This window comes from Phascolarctos cinereus, unplaced genomic scaffold (genome assembly GCF_003287225.1).
Source record: "Phascolarctos cinereus isolate Bilbo 61053 unplaced genomic scaffold, phaCin_HiC Scaffold_726;HRSCAF=1367, whole genome shotgun sequence".
In the NCBI taxonomy this organism is placed as follows: domain Eukaryota; kingdom Metazoa; phylum Chordata; class Mammalia; order Diprotodontia; family Phascolarctidae; genus Phascolarctos; species Phascolarctos cinereus.
The window spans coordinates 370,518,170-370,535,821 of NW_027556098.1; the positions used below are offsets into that span (position 1 = coordinate 370,518,170).

Genomic DNA, 17,652 nt, shown 5'->3' on the forward strand with positions numbered 1-17,652 from the left:
GAACTTGACAGGGACATAAATGAAGTACAAAGTACCTTCTCCATGGGACTCAGAGAGACTCTGTTTTGTCTCTTGTCCAATAAAATGTTGAAATATTTACATATCTGATCCACTAACTGGCTTGAGAAATCATTGTTACAATAAGTTAAGAAAAACAATGATAAGAAGAAAGTATTCAATTTCAGAAAAGCGATGTGGTATAACTGAAAGAACTCAGGACTTGAAGCCAGACCCAGTCCCAACATTTAAGAGCTATAAGATCTTAGCCAGATTACTTCAATGCCTCAGATTCCTCCACTGTCCAATGTGCTGGTCTTTATCTAGAACATCCTTTTTATTTTGGCTTACAAAACATACAACATTTATCCTAACTGCCTGAGTGATCTCTCACAGGAATAAAGCCCATCAAACTTTTAGGAAAATAACCTAGTTTTGGTATTCTTAGAGCTATAAGAGAGACCCTGGGTGTCATCTACTCTGAGCTACTTGTCATTATAGATAATGTAACACCACTAATTTGTGGCATGGATGCTTTTCATCACTTTTAAATACAAATATAACTGTCTACTATAAAGACTCTATCATTAGAGCAAAACATCATCAACACTACATAAATCAATGTATTGTATCTCTTAAGGCTGTAATCTCTTTGGCAGTGGGGATTTCATCATATATAATGGAGAAAACAATGGATTTGGAAGCAGTAGAAAAGTTTGAATGTAGGCTTCACAAGTGATTAGCTGTGTTACTTTGACCAAGTCATTTAACCTTGTAAGATGGAGATAATCCCTGTACTATCAACTACACAGGGATGGTGTGAGGAACAAATCGATTCTCAATTCTGATTTTTCATGGATATGTATTCTTGCCCCACCAACACTGAATACAAGTGCTCTACGTCTTAGCAGTTTTCACCTTTGGACGAAAAGCTTCTTTGAACTCAATAAAGTTGTTCTCAGGATGACAGACACATAGTCTATAACTGTGATCATATTCAAAGCTTAGTAGGAACTGCCAGAGTTTGCACTCTACTAATGTTAACAGAGCCTTCAAGTACCAAGGGCTCCTCCACAAAATAAGGGATGGGAGGAAGACTTTGCAGGATGTTTACCTACAGGGTTTTGTAGCAGTGAAATGGTACATAAATATAAACTTATTTGCATTACTTTTTAAAAATACATTTTTATTGCTATATTATCTTTCTACATCACCTATCCCAATTTCCCTATGTATCTCTCCTTACCACCTGTAAAGAGCCATCCCTTATAAGAACAAATAAAAAAGAGGGAGAAAACCAGTTCAGCAAAAGTACCAAGATTCAAACAAGTCTGACATTCTAGGCATTATAGATGCATTCATATTAATAACACTGATTAGGGGCAGTATTTTCGGGTATAATTTAAAACCCTAAAAGGCTCAATACTCCTCCTCAGGTATCACAGTAAAAAGTAAGGGAGACATTATGTATGGAATCACCCTCTACTTAGATATCTGACCTCCCTCGCAACACTGTAAGTTACCTGAAGGACCATAGCTTATTCTTTTTCACAGCTTGTATGTTTTAGACACTTATTAGGCCAAAGTTATCATTACCTTTGCTTTATGAAGGTCAACTCCATACATGGACAGCTTTTTGGCATTTTCAAGAAATTCCAGGTCAGCTTGGGCTGGAGTCATAGACCTTTAAAGAGAAAAAAGGCCAAATATTATCATTTATGTAATGAATAATAATAGCTTGCATTTATATACTGCTTTTAGGTTTGCAAAGCACTTCACAAATACTGTCTCATTCAAACCTCACGACAACCCTGTGAGGTAAGAGCTATTTACTGTCACAAGTTATAGATGGGGAAACTGAGGCCCTGAGGTTAGGTGACTTGTCTATATAGCTAGAAAGTATCTGAGCCTACATTTGAACCCAAATCTTCCTAACTCCAAGTTAAGTATTCTATCCACTATAGCAGTCTGACTACAAATGAGCTCTTTTTCAGGTAAAGATACCCAGAGACATAGATATCATACATACATACACACATACATATCCCCTCCATTGAAGTCTATAAAAATATTCTGCAAATCTTAATGCACTATATGAATATGAATTATCATCATTACTACTCTAGTGCCTCAAGGTGGTGTGGAAGTGACCTCTGGATTCTCAAGAGCTATGTCCACAGGACAGAAGTGCTGGCAGTTCCTACCCAAGCTAACAGAGGATGAGAAATGAGCCACTGTCCAAGGACCAGCCCAGCTAAGTGTGCAGAGCTTCAGTATGAAAAATCTGTATACCAGGTGATGAATTTCTAAATCACAGCAACACTAAGACATGGCTGTGTTGTGATCTGCATCAATGGAAAGAGCTCCCACATTGATGTGGTCATATATCTTTTGAAGTACTAGAGAAACAGATAATGAAATCTATCCACATAGGATAATACTAGGAAGTGGCAGCTTCTTGTGTAACAAGAATTCTAAATTTAAATTCTAAATGAGTTCTAAAGAACTGGAATTTTTTAAATGAATTTCTAATATCTTTTGTTTTTATCATCACCTATATTTCTCATGGTATACCATCACCCATCTCCTCCCTCTCTCACAATAGAAGAAAAAATTTTAAAATTCTGCAAAACTAATCAATACATCAACAAAGTTCAACATATCTACTACCCCACTCCTATAGCTCCCCACTTCAAAAAACAGATGGAGGGGAGATATTGTCTCATATCTCTTCTTTGGGACCTAAGTCAGTCATTATAAATTTCAAAGCATTCAGCATTATTTTGTTTTTTTGTTCTTTCCATTTACATTACTCTAATCCTCACAGATACGTTCTTTTCCTAGCTCTGCTTACTTCACTTTGCATGAGTTCATGTAAGTCTTCCCCATGCTTCAATCATTTCTTACAGCACAATAATATTTCATCACATTTACGGCACAACTTGCTTAGCCATTCCCCAACTGATGGGCATCTACTTTGTTTCCAGTTCTTTGCTATCACAAAACAGTGCTGCTATAAATATGTTGGTTCTATGGGGCCTTTCTTGTCATTGACCTCCTGCAGGTACATGCCTAGCAGTGGAATCTACATTTAAATAACTGGAATTTTCATTAGAAAGAGATCTTAAAAAGGAATACTGACAAGCAACTATCCTGCAAAAACTCTTTTTTTTTTTTTAAAAGATGATACCTACTAGAGGATTTCCTTAAAGTTTACTGACCCTTATCAGTCCTGGCTTAGACTCTACTGCACCACCTACTAGTGTTTCTTCTTACAAAGAAAGCAAGCAAATTGAATCCACCGAGGGTGTGTGCAATTTCCAATATCCTCTTAGCTTTCTTTTATCTCAATACTCCTGAATTGAGTTATTCTGGGAATTAAATGTGAGGGCAGCTGAAGTTACTTAAAAGGACTCTTAATGGGGGCAGGCGGGATGAAAGGAAAATTTTCTGGTAACATATGGTATCCTGCCCACTGATCTAAACAAAACAACTCTGGTTAATAGAAGCATCCAAATAATGGGGCCCTCTCTCCTTGCTATTGAGATGTCCTCATTAGCAGGCAAATACTGAATTAGATTTGTTTGAAAACAATCAGTCTTATTGTATAAACACTCCACTTTGACAGTCTTTGCTTCCTCTGTCAGTTTACTTGCAGCTGCAAAGTACGCAGAAGCCACTAGGTTTTTCAGTGCCATGACAAAATCATCACTCCAGTGCAGTGCAATTCAAACCAATCAAATATAATTTCTTCATAACAATAATGCAGCCACTCCCCTAAGGAAAAGCTATGTAAATGCCTGTTTCCCACAGGACCACCCCAAGCGACATAAAGCAGTAGTGGCCTCTTTCTTTAACCAGAGAGTCTCTGTCAAAACCCATCTGTCTTAAGCCTCATTAAAAAGAACAAAGTGTTCCCAGAGAAGGAAAAGGAAAATACCTCAGGAGAGATGCATCAATTTACTAATGACTTGGCCATCCTGAATGATCTTCCGCTACATTCTAAGGAATTATACTTGGATTTTATTTATTAATTGGCTACAAACAAAAGGTGCAGAAGGGAAAATAATATAGATAGGTAAAAAGAAGCCTAGGGCTGTGTGCCTTGCCCATTCCAATACAAGCTGTGAAGCTAACCAAAAGTGAAAAAAGGTGTATTTTTGGTGGCCAGAGTCAAACTGTGAAAAGCAACATGGCGTACTGGAAAGAGCCCTGTATCTTTAAGTCAGAAGACTTATATTCAAGTCCTTCTTGCTCTATTTACTAGCTAGCTATGTGACCTAAGGATTTACACCTACCAGTAAGTACCTTTCTCCCCAGGGCTAGAGCGCTCTCTAGCTGGAGAGGTAACTGGGATGCCGGTGATGCCTGACAACAGACAGAAAATACAGAAGAAACGCTAAAGCAAATTGTGCAGCTGTGATATAGGAGGAGGAGAAATTGTGCAGTGACTTGCACTGAGTGTGTGATGCTTATATTTCTAAAACCAGTATCTGTCAATTGCAATCTCCTTCCTGGATTCAGAGAAGGGCCTCACCTCTCTACTCTCAAATTGTTAGGAAGAATAAATGTCCCAAAGGAAAAAGAAACAAGGTTTCAATGGACAAAAAAAGAATCTAAGGTGTAGGAAGGGAGACCTGACCCTTGATCAGAATTCCAGAAAGTGGAAGAATATTACACATAATAATATATAACACAATAAGAAAGAAGAACCTGCTTGACATTCAAAGAATGGTATAGTTGAGACACAGAAACCATCAGGTAAGAAGCTCATCCAGCAGGGGTCCACTCTTGACTTGTTCATGAATTGGATTTCAGTGAGGCAGAGCTGCATAAAGTCATCAGCCTCACTCTCTCTTCCAGAGTCACTGAAGTCCAGCGGCAAGACAAAAGTCAAGATGAATGGCAATGGCCCACGATGCAGTGGAGGACCTTGACGTCCTCCATGTCTGACCAAGCTCTAAGGGCTCCACAGCATCTGCTTCAGCTGCCTCATGGCCATTGAACAACTGCCATTCTACTGAAGTCTTCATGTGCTTGGGAGAGACATTCCCTAACTCACTGATAGGTCTGTGGTCTGTCAGTTCCCTTCAACCTGTTTTAGCCCATCTGCTGAGACGTTTTACCAGTGGCTTCTGTGCAGGCTACAGCTTCTTGAAGTCACAGGTGAGAGTTGAGTGTCAGATGGACACCAAAGGGGGATGAGCAGCCCTGAAAAGGGCTTGGCAAGCCCTCACACCAGAGGTGCTAGTTCTCCAGAACACCCAATTAATATCCCATACTCACGGGGTGAGACAACATGCAAATAATTAAGTACACAGGAGATGCATACAGAATTTGGAACATAAGCGCCTTGATGGCAAGGACTGTCTTTTTGCTTGTAGGTATTCCCAGTGCTTAGCAGATTGCCTGGCACATATTAAATGCTTAACTTGTTAACTGAGAAGTTTCCAAGACATAAAAACAGATAACTACTCACTTTAGCTAATTCATGTCAGCACACATAATACTGACAGAAGGAACCTAAAGAGTATTACCACCATTTATGAAGTCTTGGGCAAAAAACCTGGGCAAAAGTCTTGGGCAAAAACCAGAGGGGTGCAGGATGTCCTCTCTTGCCAAGTAAAAGTATGGGATGCAGAAGAAAAAGGTTAATTTGGGAAGTGAACAGCTGGCTACTAAGGTGGTACCTGACAATAGGATTTGGACTTCTTTCTGGACCATGGCTTAAAATACAAAATTGACAAGTTCCAGGTCAGAGATGAAGCATACCTAACAAAGGCTGTTAATAATGTATTTGTTGAGTGTCTTGAAAAAGTAACCAAAAGGGCTTTAAACAAAAATGAAAGAAGCTGGAAGAAGATTGCCTGTGCTTATCCTCTCACTTTAGTTACCATCGAGGGCAGCTACACTGAGACACACGTTCAAAGGAGACAAAATCCAAGAAAAGAGCCAGTAGTAAAACTCCATGATCTTACATGCTTATTCATAAATGCCCAAAGTTTAGGCAATAAAAGAAACTCTAGAGATCTTAATGGAAGAGGGGGGCGGGAATTTGATGTCACAGATATCTTTGAGGCTTGGTGTATTGAAACCCATGACTGGCCCGTGGTTCTGGATGGGTATAGAAATAGGATAGGTAAAAGGGAAGGTAGGAAGCACTAAATACAAAGAAGGTATATTCATGTGAGGAAATCCAGGAGTCAGAGGAGGTAGCAAGACATACTATGTGGTTTTCTAAGTCAATAAGCCTCCCACAGGGAACCTTATCTATAGATTAATGGTACCTCTCCATTTTCCAATTGAGTTTGACACCAGTGTCCTAGAACAGGGGCGGGGAACCTGTGGCCTTGAGGCCACATGTGGCCCTCCAGACCCTCAAGTGCGGCCCTTTGACTGAATCCAAACTTCACAAAACTTGAAGCCACATACGGCGTCGAAGCCACAGGTCCCCCACCTCTATCCTAGACTATTAGTTGCGTGGTGGCCAGTCTATTTAAACTTTCTAATTCCCCTAATACCTACCACAGTACTCTACACATAAGAACTATATAAATGTTGTTGAATTGAATTAGAGACTAAATAGAGATCTTTGATTTTAACACTGTTATTTATACTGAAGTATAAATTATTTTATCTATTACTAACAATCTTAGAGCTGGAAAGAACCATAGAGATCATTTAATCTGAACCTATCATTTAAGAGTTGAGGAAACTGATGCCCAAGAGGCAGTGAGTTGCTCAGCTTTGCATGGGTAAGGGATTCACTATCATTAACAGTTTACTGGCAAAGACAACACTGAACAGATCTCCTAACTTCAAGTCCCCGGAGTTTCTTCTACTATACTATGCCCTCTTAATTTACTTTGAGACCATAATTTATAGCTATTACAGTAAAGATTTCCTTTCCTGGTTATAGCATTAGTTTTTAAAAGATCAAGGTGACTCCTAAGACTGGAAAATAACAGAGCCTGGGAAGAGGTTAGATGCCTTTGGAAGATTTCAGACCACCAAGATTGCACACTTAACACAGTAAATATCTCGTTCACACAGTGATTGAAAGTTCCAAAAGTACCTAAGGAAGGAGCTTTGGCACAGACTATGGATTATTAAGTAGGAGTTAAAATTATGTTTCACTGTATTTATTTATTTAGGACAAGTGGGGTTAGGATGAAGTCACTCCGAGGTGGATACAGTGTTTGCTGACAGCCTTTTAGCAAGGTTAGTTGATATTGCTAATTAAGGACTTTACTTCAAATAATTAAGAAGAGGCAACTGACAAGTTTACATACCTCCCTAGTTCTCATAAATGTAAGGCAATTAATTTGAAATCCTGATTTGCTAGGGTAAGTTTGAAGTGTTAATTATAGTTTCAAAGTGTCCCCTGGGCATGGAGCCACTAGTAAAGGCTCCACTTACATAGTCTGCAATCTGTTTTCCCTGGAGAAGGATTGTATCTTTCACTATGGAATAAAATGTGTCTTGTAGAGTCATTGCCCAGGTAAACACTTCTATGGGCTGGTAAAATGCTGTGTCCTGTGAGATAATTGAAAGTTCACAGAATCCTAGAGCTTAGGTCTGGTAAGGATCTTAGAGATCATCTAGTCCATTTCCCTCATCATTTTATATCTGAGAAAACTGTGGCTGAAAAGGGGACATAACTTATCCAACACCACAGAGTAAATAATGAAGCTGGGATCAGAAACTGGGTCTCTGCCTTCGTGGTCCAATGCTTTCTTTTATATTTTCTGTTGGTCCTTCTGTCCAGAAAAAGTTAGAGCCAGAAGGCTGGCTGCCCCCTCAGCACTTTTATCCTCCAGCCAAACTGCGCAACTTGCTGCCTTCCTCAGTCCTCTAATCCATTCCTCCATCCTATACCTTCCGACCCCTAACTCCTTTGCTCAATTTTTCTCTAGATTTAGGATGCTCTTTCTCTCCCACCATGATCCCCACCTCTCGATAGGTAAAGAATGTTACTGACAAGATACCTATGGCCCTGGACACAACCAGCAGAAATATCATCTTATAACTCACATCAGACCACTGACAAGCCTCTAGTAGAACCCAACAGCTCCAGACTATAGATTTCCCTCAGTTGTTAGTACAGAGAGATCAAAGGGAAAGTAATATTAAGAAAAAGAAAAGAAAAAGGTAAAAATTGCAAGGAATAAGATATAATTCAGGTGTTTTATAACCTTATCCACTAAACACTTGTTCTTTCCTAGGTCTAAAACTTTTGTCTCCATTATGTCACTAAATTCATTGTTTTGGTTTAAAAATAAAAACAGTTCTTTGGTCTATCTCTAAATGGTATCAAAGAAAAATATTTTCAAGGATCCATATGCATGCTGAAAAAAATCTGCAGTCAGTGGGTCTACTTCATAGGTCTCTGATATCATTCATTCATTGGCACATTTCCAGGGTACAGACTATATATAAAGCACTGTGAGTGAATATGCTGAAAAATGCTATGTAGCAAACTCATTTTGGAGAGCAATCTTGATCAATCATTTTGGGAGCAGCTACTAAACAGGATCTTGAAGTGACCCCATCAAGGGCACTGTTTGGGTGATCCTGCAAAACATCAGTTCCACTGGCCACCACTAAAAATGATCCCATTTGGATCTTCAGATTTGGGCTACACTGTTAATTGGGAGCATTCCAGATAATGCCCACACAAATAGAGTGTTCAAACACATTTCACTGAAAACACTTACGCCATATGATAGCTGAAGTGGGTAAGTACACTAGGATTGTGCTCAGAGCAATCACAACTGAGCATTACCCTGCTCTGGTCACTTTCTGATCAGTCATAGTGAGGGTCTCTCATAATTTAGCCACTCAACTCATACCCACATCTGGTAGTCACAAGTCCAAGTGTTCAAAGTCAGGCTAAGACAATAACAATAACTCAACTCAATCCACTCCACAGCAAATCACTCATACAGCATAGTGTAGAATTTGGTAAAGGAAAAAAGTCAAAACAATATGGATAATTAACGTTCCCCATCTCCCTGAGATTTAGTGGGGAGGTGGAGGAAATAGTAGTGGCATCAATGAATTAAATCAGAACTGAAACTGAATATTTTGGGTATGTTAATGATTATTGAATCTTTGACTCCTTTTCTAGCCTCTTCCAAAATAATTTGGCCTGTCATAGAGTCGCTGGCTGAGAGGGAAGAAGTTAAAAAAAAAAAAAGACAGCAGGGTGGGTAGAGATGGCAGGAATCAATGGAATAGAAAAAATCTCCTATCTTTCTCTGTGAAATAGATTAAATCATGTTAACATTTGAATAGTGCTTTTCTTCTATGAATACCAATGTACTAAATGAGACAATTTCACAACTTAAAAAAGAGATAAAAAGAGATCAAACAAATAAATATGAGTCAATCACAAGCTAAAATTCAAATTCTAGGAAATAAAGATAAGACCCTGGGGCCATATTTACCTATATGACTTATGAAGTTCCATGACCTTCTCTTCAAGTTCTTTGGTCTGATTTGGGGCCAGTTTAAACTCACTAACGTAATCAGCACCATGAAGTTCTGGGTCATAGTCTCCCAATTCAGACTGGACAGTGTAAGAACTCAGCAGAGCTAAAGTGGCAAAGGAGCAGGGCAGTCGTCCTGTAACAATGTCCTGCCGAAGCTGAAGGCATAAGTAATACCTGCAGTCAAAAGGGGAAAAGCAGCATCATGTTAGACTACTCCTCAGCAAGAAAACAATCACTTGGAAAGACATGGGGAAATTGAGAAAAATTGTTTTACCAAACAGCTATATGTTATCTTTTACATTAAAAGATGTCACCAGTGTCCCCATGAGGAAGCCATGCCCTTGGGATGATTCTTCCAAGAGTAGAGACTTCTAGTGGACACACTAGTGCCAGGTGTTTCTTGTGTTCAACAATACTCCTCTTTCTGAGAGATGACCAGTGGCAAGGAGGAGTGCCCACGCTATGTGCTACTGCATATTGAGTCTCTCTGTATATATATAATTGACAAGCATGCAGATCAAACCCAGGCTTAGTTCAGTTTTTTAGGACATTGGTTTTGTCAGTACTGTTCTAAGCATCTGAAATAACCAGAGGACAACGAGTAACTGATACTAATATTGATCAAGTCTCTTTTTTGTTTTTATTTTTTTAATTTATTAATTCATTTATTTTTAGTTTTCAACATTCACTTCCATAAGAATTTGAGTTCTAAATTTTTCTCCCCTTTACTTCCCTCCCCCCCTCCCAAGATGGCATGCAATCTGATATAGGCTATACATATACATTGATATTAAACATTTTCACATTAGTCACGTTTTAAAGGAGAATTAGAATCAATGGCAGAAACCACAAGAAAGAAGAAACAAAAAAAAAGAGAGAGAGCAAATAGCATGCTTCAATCTGCATTCAGACTTCATAATTCTTTCTCTGGATGTGGATAGCATTTTCCATCATGAGACTTTTGGAGATATCTTAGATCCTTGCATTGCTGAGAAGAGCTAAATTTATCAAAGTCAGTCATCGCACAATGTCGCTGTTACTGTGTACAGTGTCCTCCTGGTTCTGCTCACTTCACTCAGCATCAGTTCATGTAAGTCTTCCTCTCAAAAAAGAAAAAAGAAAAAGATTCTGGCTCTCCTTTGGGGCAGCTAGGTAGAGCAGTGGATAGAGCTCTGGCCTTGGAGTCTGCAGGACCTGAGTTCAAATCCAGCCTCAGACACTTGACACTTACTAGCTGTGTGACTCTGGGCAAGTCACTTAACCCTGATTGCCTCACCAAAACAGAAAAATAAAGATTCTAGATCATCTAAGTCTTTCTTGATAGAGCTTCTTACAGCTCACAAAGTGCTATAAATACATTATTTCATTTGATCTTCACCAAAACACAACGAGGTAGGCTGGACAGGTATTATTATCCCGATATGAGGAAACTCAGGTCCAAAGTTGAGCATATATATGTATGTGTGTCTCTGGGTGTGTATAGACATGATCCTAGAGAATGCTTTGATCAGGGAGAACAAACAAATAAAAGAGGAACCTGAGTAACCTACAAATCAGCGATAGACCCTGTTAATCTAAAAAATAGTTTTCATCAGGGCAGCTAGGTGGTGTAGTGGACAGAGGACTGGCCCTGGAGTCAGGAGGACCTGAGTTCAAATCCAGCCTCAGACACATGATAATCACTAGCTATGTGACCCTGGGCAAGTCACTTAACCCTGATTGTCTTGCCCTCCCCAAAAAATTATTTTTTAAAATTTTTTTATTTTTAGGCAATTGGGGCTAAGTGACTTGTCCAAGGTCACACAGCTAGTAAGTGTCAAGTGTTTGGTCAGAGGCTGGATTTGAACTCAGGTCCTCCTGATGTCAGAGTCGGTGCTCTATCCACTGCGCCACCTAGCTGCCCCCCCCAAAAAATTATTAAAAAAACAGCTTCATCTCTGTTCCCAAAGATTCAGAAAAATACCACCAGCTTACTGGAAACTCAAACCTCTTCAAAATGAAGACTAAAAAAAGATTATTGGAGTCTCTTTGAATCATTTTTTTTAAGACAAGGAGTAGAAAGACGCACTACTGTCACAACTATGACAGGCAACTACCCTCCAAAAAGAGATACCCTAAATAAGTTTTGCAAACAGAGGTATGGTACACTATGCATGTGCACATTCAAGATGACTAGCCAAGGCTTTAGAGTAAAAGTTATGTAATGACTGCACAGTTTTACAGAATTTCCACAGAATATAAAGTGAGGGGAATTTTGGCTCTGGAGGCTTTGTGAGTGCCTAGTCCAAACCTTTCATTTTGTAGATGAGAAAATTGAGGCCTAGAAAAAGGAAGAGACTTGTCCCGACTCACATCATGAATGGCAGCATGACAAAGCCAGGATTTGAACTCAAGGCTCTGAATTCTCAGCCTGGTGACCCTTGCTCAATACTATCTAAACAACCTCCTCACAACCATCACCTTTTTTATTTTAATACTTTGGAAAGTCCTTGGTGAAATCTTAGGAATCCAATAAAAGTCACTTCTTAAATTAGACAAATCTCTTGAAATTAATCAGGCTTTAAAAAGTAATTACAGGAAGTTTCACAGTGACAGGTGTAATCTTTCCCCCATGCCCAGATTATTCTCTCTCCTCAACTCCAATCCTCGGCTTCTTTCAGGACAGCCTGAATCCCACCTTCTGGAAGAGGCTGTGCCCGGTACCCCCTCCCCTCTCCCACTGCCAGTGCTTTCCCTTGGAGGTTATCTTCCATTTGCACTGTATAGAGCTTGTATGTACAATTTTCTGCATGCTGTTTCTCCTGTCAAATGTGAGCACCTTGAGGACAAAGACTCTGGCACCTTGGACATCGCACTTCTGTAAGCTTCAGCTTCTTCATCAACATGAAGAGTAGCCTGCATAGCATCTAGAGTCAATTTCAATTCCAAAATGACACAATTCTATAACTCTAAGTAAGGGCACAAATTCAGAAGCTAAGAACTAAAATTCTGGGCCTTTACAATATCAAAGAGAGTATGAGAGAAGAGGATAAAAGAAAAGTTTCCCTCTACAACACTTCCACTCATGTCTTCTAGAACATAGTGTTGTCTTCTCCACAACTTGGACTGAACATTTAGAGTAGTCAGAGCTGTCGCAAGAACATGCCAACTCATGTATTAACTGAATCTATATCATCCTCCCTACACTAATCAGGGAAAAATACAGGCATTTGGGGTCTGCAGTTATGTATATCCAAAGCTACCTCACTCATATTGAACCCTCTTTTATCTTGGAGTTTCTAGTTTAACAGCTCTTCATCCTTTCCATTCTGAAAATGAAAAGTCCCAGTACTTAGGATAAGGGAAATTGCTTTTAATTAACTTAAGTAATAATTCAAATATTACCTTGTTATATCTTCTGATAATTGCGCTGGGTCAGGTGGATAAAACTTCACATTGAATGTAAAATTCCAAGGGGCTCCTGTAAATATACAAAAGCATTTTATAACTTATGCCAACTAACACAGGAAGAACTGACCTATAGGTCAAAAGGATCTATATCAATAATGTTCTAGATACACGACTTGCTAGGGAGAGGGACGTCAACCAAAAATAAATTAAAGAAAAGAAACAAAAGAGCCATTGAAACATGGCTTTTGAAATAAGCAGACTAGGACCAAAGGGATCACAGTCAAGCAGGATAGCTTTGAAAGTAACAAGCTGAATTTATTTTATACTTAAAAAAAAAGCAAGCTGTCTATAATAAAGATGTGACGTTTCATTTCTATTATGTACACACACACACACACACACACACACACACACACACACGTGGAGTGCTCATTTTCATTGATGTTTATTAGGCTCAGAAAAAAATTTTGGGGAAAAAACCACCTAAATACAAAACTTGTAAACCATAGGGCTATTCCATGGTCTCATGTTTAGAACAAATGTGGGAGAGGGCAGGAAGGTATTGGGAAAGTGTATGTCCTCATAAATCTGCATAAGAGAGAAGCTGTATCATAGGAAAAATAGTACTAGAGACACACATAAATTTACATTAGACAAAAATCAAAGGGACCAGTAATAAAATTAATAGCCTCAGTGTCTACTCAAATGTAAAAAATATGCATTACAAGTAAGGTGAACTAAATCAGACCTCCTTAAACTTTTTCCACTCGCAACCCCTTTTTGCATTTCAGCATCATTCATTGGCATTGGGTGGCATGACGGCACATACAGTGCAAGTGCGCATGCTTTGTGTTCAGAACCAAGGCTGAAGTGAAGTTGTGTGATACAACATGGACAAGCGCTGCCAGAAACACCCTGGATTCACTACATGTTTGATTTTTAATTAATTTTTAGTCTCTGTGAGCTCAGAAACTTTTTACTGTTGCCAAATTATTCGCGACCCTATACAGGGTCACAACCCACAGTTTCAGAAGCACTGAACTAAAACACCTAACATAAGGAGGAGAATTTTATGTTCTAAGTTTTGATGAGACTTGGCGAGATAAAGTCCATTACCATACTTCTAGATGAGTATATTGTATTCAAAAGAAAACAAGTAAGTAAAAGGGGGCGGGGGAGCTAGCACTGTTTATGAGGAAAATGGATGCTCACGAGGAAATCCAGGAAGCAGAATGAGGGCGGCAGGAGAAGCCTGGTGGAGAACTTAACCTCTCCGGGCCTCAACTTCCTCACATATAAATGAGAGAGTCAGCCTCTAAGATCCCTTCTAGTTCTAACTCTGGGATCTTATGAATATTTGGGTCAAACATCAGAGGAGGCAGAAACACAAGTGGCATTGTTACCAGAGCATACTGTGAATAGCCCTGGACAGAAGGATGGAAGGGCTGAGGAATCAGGAAACAAATCAAAACCCTCCTCAGAAGAAAGATATATTAGCACTGGGAGTCTTCAGTTATCCAAATGGCTTTTAGAACTCTCTCTTTATCAAAAGGTTTAAGGACTAGAGCAGAGCACAACCAACTTCACCGTGATACTGAGTCATCAAGAAAAGGTTCAATTACACTTATGAAAGAGGCAAAAAATATAAAATATTTGTAAAATACTACCACTAAAATGGTTAAAACAGGAGACTGGTATTTCATAGACTAAACTTCAATCGCCTGGAAAATTCCTTACCCAGGAACTCCAGACACATAAAGCCTTATGGAAATAGCAGCAACTGTTAAATAATGGCATCTGTATTCACATACAAAACACACAGATTTAAATAATCTTGTCCCCCTGAAACTCACAAAAGCAGCACTACCTGTCCTTAGCCACCCCCTCAAAAAAAATCCACGCTGAAAAGAGAAACACACGCTAGCAACTTTCTAAGAACCGTGAGCCATAAAATCCCATAGATCAAAGCATGTGTGACTATCCGCTTCATTTCTTACCAAGTCTAATGTAATGGCGAACTCCCACTTCCTCTAAGCAATCTATTGCCCACTTTCTGTGAGCTAAGACATGACTATGACATAATGAAAACCAAAATGTATACTGAATGATAACATTTTACTAGAATTATGCTTTGTATACTATTTCTTTGCCTCCCAATAGAATTGCTACTCACCCACCTCCCTTCTTATAAATTTCTATTACAAGCAATAAAGCACGAGCATCTGCTTGAGCAGCTATAGAGACTACTAACAGGTATCCAAAACCCATTTTACTTTTCTACTTTGATTCTGTTATGGTCAGAAAAACTAGCCACAATGGAGAGTTACGTGTTTGATAAGAGATTCTAGAAAGTCCTTAAGGGCCTGATTTCTGAAGGGTTGTAACAACTACTTAGGGACTTAACTCAGTGAGGGAGGGTGAGGTGTTCTGTTTAATTAAGTAAACTATTTAAGAGACTATCTATATATCACATTACCAATTTTCAGAGAATTATGGACACTCTTCTATGTAAGGAATTATTCAGCTCTCCAAATTTGCATTCCTGCTACTAAAAGCCTTCTCTGCTATTTCTCTGGGAACTTCTGGCATTCATCTTGTCTCACCTTGTTGATTGAGGCTTTTCTCCCTTAAACTATCCTAATTGCTAGGAGCCATCTCCAGTCACCCTGATCTATATCTCACCACCGGGCCCAGATGGCTCCAGAGGAGAAAGTGAGGCTGGGCCTTTGCACAGCCCTCTCTCACTTAAATTTGATTCACTTGCAAGTCATGGCACCACTTTCCTGACACACAAACAACAACAAAAGTAGAGCCTGATAATTTATAATTTGTCTTAAGGATAATTTTTAAAAAATGTTTTTATTGCTCTTTTGTTTCTTACATCACTGTAGTATCCTATGTATCCCTACCCCTCCCTGACCTTGAGAGCCATCCCATTTATCAAATAGTAATTTTGTAGCCCCTCCCCCCCCCAAAAGTAAGCACAACTGATCAATTCATTGAAAAAGTCCAGAAACTTGCAATGTGTAACGCCTGCGGACCTCCCATCTCCACAAAGGAGTGGACTGAGCATGCCTTCTCATATTTGTTCGTGAGGCCCACTTGAGCTTTATCATTTTATTATATTTACTTTTGGTTGTTTTGTGTGTGGCTGTTCTTTCCACTTACATGTGATAGTGACTGTGTATGTTGTTTTCTTGCTCTGCTTACTTCACTTTGCATTAGCTTACATAGTTCTTTTCACGCTTACCTATATTCATCACTCATATAATTTCTTACAGCACAGTAATAATCCATTATGTTGATGTACCACAATTTGTTTAGCTATTCTCCAACTGATGAGCATCTACTTTGTTTCCAATTCTTAGTTATTAGAAGAAAAAAAAAGTGCTGCTATAAATAGTTGGAAGAATATGGGGACTTTCTTCTTACTGATGGCTTCCTTGGGGTATAAACCCAGTAATGGAGTTTCTTCTTCAAAGAGTATGGATGTTTTCTTGTTTGCATACTTACTATTTGCTTTCCAAAATGGCTGTAACACTTTACAGCTCCACCAACGATGTATTAGTGTGCCTGTCTTTCCATAACTCCTCCAATGTTGACTGTTGCATATTTTGTCGTTTTTGCCAATTTGCAGGGTGTAAGGTAATTGTGCAGGATTGTTTTGATTTGTATTTCTCTTACTATTAATGATTTGGAGCATATTTTCATGTGGTTGTGAATACTTTGCAGTTCTTTTGAGAACTGTTTGTTCATATCCGTTGACCATTTATCTATTGGGGAACAGCTACTGGTCTTACATAAATTTATTAATCATTTCTATATTTTGGATAACAAACTCTTATCAGAGAAATTTGATACAAAGTTTTTTTCCCCATTTGACTATTTATTATCTCATCCTAGATGCACTGATATCGTCTGAAGCTGTGCAGCTTCTTTTTTTAAAATTAATTTATAGTTTTTAACAATCACTTCCACAAGCTTTTGAGTTTTAAATTTTTCTCCCCCTCTCCTTTCACCTCCCTCCCTCCCCAAGACATCGTGCAATCTGATATAGGCTCTGCATATACATTCCTATTAAACATATTTTCACATTAGTCATGTTGTAAGGAAAAATCAGAACCAACGGAAGGAACCACAAAAAAAGAGGAAACAAAACAGAAGGAAAAATAAGTTCTTTCTCTGGATGTGGATAGCATTTTCCATCACAAGACTTTTGGAGATGTTTTACATTCTTGCATTGCTGAGAAGAGCTAAATTTATCACAGGTAAATGTTGCTGTTACTGTGTATAGTGTTCTCCTGGTTCTGCTCACTTCATTCAGCATCAGTCCATGCAAGTCTTTCCAGGTTTTTCTGAAGTCTGCTTGCCCATCATTTCTCATAGCGCAACAGTATTCCATCACAATCATATACCACAACTTGTTCAGCCATTCCCCAAATGATGGGCATCCCCTCAATTTCCAATTCTTTGCCACCACAGAAAGAGCTGCTATAAATATTTTTGTACATGTGTGCCCTTTTCTCATTTTTAAGATCTCTGTGGGATACAGCCCTAGAAGTATGATTGCTGGGTCAAAGGCTATGCACATTTTTATAGCCCTTTGGGCATAGTTCCAAATTGTTCTCCAAAATGGTTGGATCAGTTCACAACTCCAACAACAATGCATTAGTATTCCAATTTTCCCACATCCTCTCCAACATTTATCATTTTCCTGTTTTGTCAGCTGTGCAGCTTCAAGTAATCAAAGTTACCTATTTTATTTTTTGTA

At 38.9% G+C, this 17,652-nt stretch overlaps 1 protein-coding gene across 15 annotated transcripts in view; it reads right to left on the minus strand.

The window, feature by feature from the left end:
• EPB41 (erythrocyte membrane protein band 4.1) overlaps positions 1-17,652 on the minus strand; it is a 184,065-nt gene that overhangs the window by 69,276 nt on the left and 97,137 nt on the right. For all 15 annotated transcript variants that reach the window (XM_020983325.2, XM_020983330.2, XM_078145526.1 and 12 more), the window contains exons 6-8: positions 12,876-12,951; positions 9,447-9,665; positions 1,594-1,681 (exon numbers count right to left, since the gene is read on the minus strand). In XM_020983325.2, coding sequence (XP_020838984.1) covers positions 1,594-1,681; positions 9,447-9,665; positions 12,876-12,951 — 383 coding nt within the window. The remainder of the gene's footprint in view (positions 1-1,593; positions 1,682-9,446; positions 9,666-12,875; positions 12,952-17,652) is intronic.